General features: G+C 41.5%; 1 protein-coding gene across 1 annotated transcript in view; it reads left to right on the top strand.

Annotated features, from left to right (window-relative positions):
* Positions 1-2,117: 2,117 nt before the first annotated feature.
* The window catches only part of LOC101859360 (TNF receptor-associated factor 4), a gene marked incomplete in the record, with an annotated part of 76,255 nt that continues 72,826 nt past the window's right edge, over positions 2,118-5,546 (top strand). The window contains 2 exon segments of the mRNA XM_005107687.3: positions 2,118-2,546; positions 3,348-4,144. Coding sequence (XP_005107744.2) covers positions 4,002-4,144 — 143 coding nt within the window.

The following is a 5,546-nucleotide window of genomic DNA, read 5'->3' as shown; positions in this document are numbered from 1 at the left end:
TAAAAGCAAAACAAAACAAAACAAAGAAAGAAAAAGAAAGAAAGAAAGAAAAGAAAGAAACAAACAAACAAAAGAATTGCGGCAAATCATGATTTCGTCGAATACTAGGTTTTCAGGTCAAACGGTAGATTGATGGCTGAGACAGAAAATGCCTCTTATCTCACGAGGCCATGCAGAGAAGACAAAGCATTAATACAATACATGTTTTTGTAATGTCATTAGACAACGGCACATTTGGCCGATAAACGTGAAACAGTAACAGTAAAGGTTTATTTGAGTCAAGTTAGTTAGTTAGTTAGATAGTTAGTTAGTTAGTTAGTTAGTTAGTTAGTTAATTCGTTCGTTCGTTCGTTCGTTCGTTCGTTCGTTCGTTCGTTCGTTCGTTCGTTCGTTCGTTCGTTCGTTCGTTCGTTCGTTCGTTTGTTTGTTCGTTCGTTCGTTCGTTCGTTCGTTCGTTAGTTAGTTAGTTAGTTAGTTAGTTAGTTAGTTAGTTAGGTAGTTAGTTAGTTAGTTACTGGGTAGCTGACGGGTGCTCTGGTATGGATTGCACCTTCTTCCTAATCAAACATCTATCGTACTTATCCCTCCTCTTTCTTTCTTTATGTTTGTTACTCTCTTGTAACACCTCTATTCTTCGGTACTTACATAATGACCTAATTGTGTTGCGAGGGCCGCAAAACACTTTCTAGAACAAAAATAAGTTAAGGGCGTCTTTTGCGAATGTAGTCACGGCACCATACTGTTCCCCACAGAGACAGGAGATATATGAAGTGTGTAGAAGGACACGTGATCTCCCAGCTCAAGTTGACTTGTACCCACAGATCATCTTTTTTTCCGTCTGCCTTCACCCAGACAAGCAGTTAAACGCCCGACCTTACAATAAATGTGTTGCACCGTAGTTAATTCAGGCGCTCGTCTACTTTAAGAAATCGAAGAAACCGAAATGCTTTCCTACCTTTGAGAAATGTTTTTTTTATACCTCTTTGCTCTACACCTTTTATATTCTTTTATAAATACATTTCTGTGAGGAGTTTCACTGAAAAACGTTGATAAAAGGCACAAATAAACTCACCCCCCCCCCCAAAAAAAAAGGCGGGAAATTTTCTTAAGTTACTCAAGCTTTGAAAGTAAAAAAATCATTGGCGGAAATTTTATCGCGACGTACATTTTTCTTTTTCGACAACAACAAGACAAACAAACAAATAAGCTTCAATGATGCCGTGTATGACCAAAAACTGACGAGCCTGATTCTGTACCATGTCGCGACACAATGTCTTCATGCGCTAAACGGTCTACACAATAAAACAGAACATCTTGACGCCTGTCTTGACAGAAAGGGGAAAAATGAGTTTTGTGTGGGTTTTTAAAAAATTACGTACTGTTTGTCTCGTGACCCTCAGGTGTTTACTTAAAGTATTCCATTCGTTTGTTTCTTTGTTTGCTGGTTTGTTAGATTGTAGTTTTTTGTTTTTTGTTTTTATAGCACAGATCCTTCTCTGCCGGTTATAGTAATTGTTCTCTGTCTCTGCCTTTGCCATTCTCTCTCATATATATATATATATATATATATATATATATATATATATATATATATATATATATATATATATATATATATATATATATATATATATATATCTCTCTCTCTCTCTTTCTCTCTCTCCCCATCCCCCATTCTCTCTCTCTCTCTCTCTCTCTCTCTCTCTCTCTCTCTCTCTCTGTGTCTCTCTCTCTGTCTCTACCCTTTTCTTCCTCCCATAGGTTTGTTTCTCTCATTTTCTCTCCCTCTTTGTGTGTGTGCGCGTGTTTGTATGGGTGTATGTGTGTGTGTATGTGTATGTGCATGTGTGTGTATGTGTGTGTGTGTTTTTGCGTGCGTGCGTGCGTGTCCGCATGTGTGCATACTTGTCTGTCTATGCATCCATGCTTCAGTGTGTGTGTACGTTCGAGCCTGTGAGTGTCTATGTCCTGTGCGGCATCCCCCCTCCCCCTTTTTTTTTTTGAAGTGCCGAATTGAAAGAATGCTCTTCCAAACTGTCATTGTAGGCCTACATATATCTTACCTGTGCCCTTGTTTCTATCGACGTTAGTTAGTTAGTTAGTTAGTTAGTTAATTAGTTACTTAAATAGTTTGTTTGTTAGTGGGTGGCTGGCAGGTGTTCTTTTGTCGTTTGCTCTTTCCTGTCAAGCATTACTAGCAAACATCTACTGACCTTGTCTCTCCTCCTTTTTTGTGTTTGTTACTCTCTTGTAACACTTTTGATCTTTGCCACTTATCCATTGCATGATCTAACTGTGTTGCAAGTGCCGTAAAATGTTTACTAAAACTTTCTGTTCACAGACTACAACGTGATCCTGTGGGTGAGGTCTTCCACTGACGATACAACATCCCTCGACATCAAGTCTCACCCAATCTCGAAGTCAGCTGTTCGTGAATAGTAAGGCTTTTGTTGTTGAGTAAGGATACGCGCATCGGCACAGAACAACAGTCATTTAGTGCAGCGAAACAATACGGCAGATAGACAGAAATAACACAGAAGAGAAGAGTAAGTAGTAGGACCTTGCAATTGCAAATAAAAGAAACACAATAAGTAATGAAAAGCGTCGACCCACTTTCGGTTACCTCGAGCAGCGTATGTGTCTCGTGTAAAAACAACAACAATAAAACCTTTTGGTTGTTAGAATACTTCGTGGTTTTACAGATTTAATGTCTCGACACGTTTATGAATGAACTCGTGACTTCAAATAATTTAAGCTAAAACTTTGTGACCTAGTTTCTGGATCACATGACATGGCGTCAGAATTGTGCGGAGTGAAATCTCGGGCGCCATATTATTATTAGATGCATGTACAAAATTAGGTCGCTTTTAAGGACAAGCGGGCTAACCCAGATTTCGGAGGTTTCCAGAAATCTTAACCTACACCAAAAGTGGGCATTGCCCTACCTATAGGAGAAGCTTAGTTCCATTGATGTGAATATTTGTTTGGTTATAGAGAAAACTCTCCTTGTCTTTTAATGAAACTGAACAAGGGGCAATTAAAACTTTTCCTTCGATTTTCTCAAAGCAGCATTTTTCGGGATAGCCCCTTGTTCTTTAAAGTGACCTATTCTAAGTGCAGATTTGAAAAGCATAACCGTCAGAACTTTATATAGGACGTCTCGCTTCTTGCTGTTAGTAAATAAATGTCTTTTTGAAGTTTCAATTTAATCTATAAGTGGATTGTGTAATGTCTTAGCTGTATCTGGAGTTGTGGGTTGTTATTTAATTTATTTGCTGCTTGCAAAGGGAAAGAAAACAAGCACCTCACGAGAAGGAAAAAAATAAATAAAAACCACGTTTTTCCAGGGGAGTTCGCCGGAAAAGGATTACGGCCCTTTCGAGCATCTTATCTTGACCTGAGAGCAGCAAGTTCAGCAGCAGAGACAGAAGTGAAATTAGCAGCGACAGTCTGTCATATGAAATGCTGGCAACAGCAACGACAACAATACCAAAAACAAATTTTTTCTTGGCTCCGAGGATTAGCATCACTTGAGCTGTAGTCAAGTAAAAGGATACACTTAGATTAAGGAAAAGCACCACAAAGCTCATTTTCTAAAAAAAGAAAACATCGGAAAAGTTCTGTCTCAAACCAAGAACAATCGCCATAAAGTTCATTCTCAAGAAAAGGAACCGCCAAGAAGTTCGTTCTCAAGACAGGAAAACATCCAAAAAGTTCTGTTTTCATCAAATCAAGGAAAACCGCCAAAAGGTTATATCTGTCGGATACAAACAACAAACCCCAGTGTAATCCTCTAGTGCCATGCTTTAGCTTTACAGTTTTGATCTCTCCGAGTTACCCATCACCCCCCCCCCCCACTCACACACACACACACTCACACTCACCTTACCACGTTCACCACGAGCAGAATGCGGGAGGCCACGGCCTCTTTCTCCTGAGACCAGACTTTGGGACTCTCTAGCTGCCCCTCCTCAGAGCTCTGCACGACTGGGTGCGCGGCCATGCCAGGTTATAGTTTGACTTTCGCGGAAAAACTTCGTAGACGATGTTACTGTCCGCTGTGTCGTCTGCCGATGAGGGACCCTGTCCTGGTGAGGACATGTGGTCATCGCTTCTGTGATCTTTGCCTGCAGGAGTATCTCAGGTGAGCATCCATGACCCTTTCGTTGGTATATTTCGTGTGTCTGTTTCGTTTGTTTGTTCGTATTATCTGTTCGTATGGTCTTATATCTATCTCATAATCCTCATCGGAGAATACAGTTAGAACTTTGTCAGTTATTCATTTGATCAAACTAGAAAAAAGTAACAAAAGGGGGAGGGTGAGGAGAAAGAGAGGGAGGAGGAGGAGCGGGAGGAAGAGGAAAAAGGAGAAAAGGGGAAAGGTGGAGGATGAGAAAGGGAGGGACGAAGAGGAGGAGGAGGAGGAAAAAGAGAGGAAGAAGGGGAGGAAGAAAAGTAGAAGGGGAGGAAGAAAAGTAGAAGGAGAGAAAGAAGAGGTAGGAATGGGTTGGGATTGGGGGGGGGGGAGAAAGAGAGGGAAAAGAAAGGGGAAAAAATAGAAGAAGGAGAAAAAGAAGGAGAACGAGTGGACTGAAAGTGCGTCTAAGGGCTGTTATTCCGACTGTTCCACGCTCTGTTCAAGAACCCCTCCCTGCTCGTTCTGTGTATCTGAGGGCCCTAGCTTATCGTCTGACTTGATCTAGAGAGCGGCAACTTATCAGCTGACCAAACTCTCTCCTCTGGTCTGACTTCTCTTTCTCTCTCCCCCCCCCTCTCTCTCTGTCTCTCTCTCTCTCTCTCTCTCTCTCTCTGTCTCTCTGTCTCTCCCTTCCTCTCTCTCTCTCCCTCTCCTTCTCTCGCTCTCCCCCTCTCTTTCTCCGCCCCCTTCCTCCCCGACTTCTACCCTTTCAAACCTTAATTTTCACCTTGTGGCTGTTAAGGGATCGCGGAAGTAATTTCTTAGGTGTTCCCAGCAAAGTCAGTTTGCACGCTCACATGTCCTAATACAGTTGCGAGCGCCGAAAAACACTTACCAAAACAAAAGTCAGTTTAATGGTTCACTCAGACAGTTTTTTTCCCCCCCAAGAGGCCAGTCACAAATTTTAGCGGCAATCAGCTTCAACTGTAAGATAGAGGCTTACTGTGTACTGCGGCCCATTTTTGCGGAGGTTCCCGATTATTGAAAGCTAGGAATCGTAAGAATCGACTCCGAATCCAATGACTTTCTAATGATGTGCTTTCTTCCGGTGGTTACCTGGTTGGCTCAGAGCAACTTCAGGATTTAGGATAACCTTGATTTTGGAACACTGCGAGGCACCAACTTAAAAAAAATTAGAATAGAAGTTTTAAAGAATAAAGCAATTTGGTAACCGTTGGTTTACATAAAAACAAAGATAGTACAAGACAAGATGGGCAACTCAGCCTAAAAAATGTCCGCAGGAAGTATGCTCTTTGCTTCAGATGGCGCTGCAGTCTGTTTTGAAGCTCTCTTTCGTTTTTCCAGAAGAAGAATAGGAATAGCACCTCCTTGCGTGCGCAGATCGACT

The sequence above is a fragment of the Aplysia californica genome, unplaced genomic scaffold, assembly GCF_000002075.1.
Source record: "Aplysia californica isolate F4 #8 unplaced genomic scaffold, AplCal3.0 scaffold00622, whole genome shotgun sequence".
NCBI classification, from domain to species: domain Eukaryota; kingdom Metazoa; phylum Mollusca; class Gastropoda; order Aplysiida; family Aplysiidae; genus Aplysia; species Aplysia californica.
This window is presented reverse-complemented; position numbering and strand designations above follow the sequence as displayed.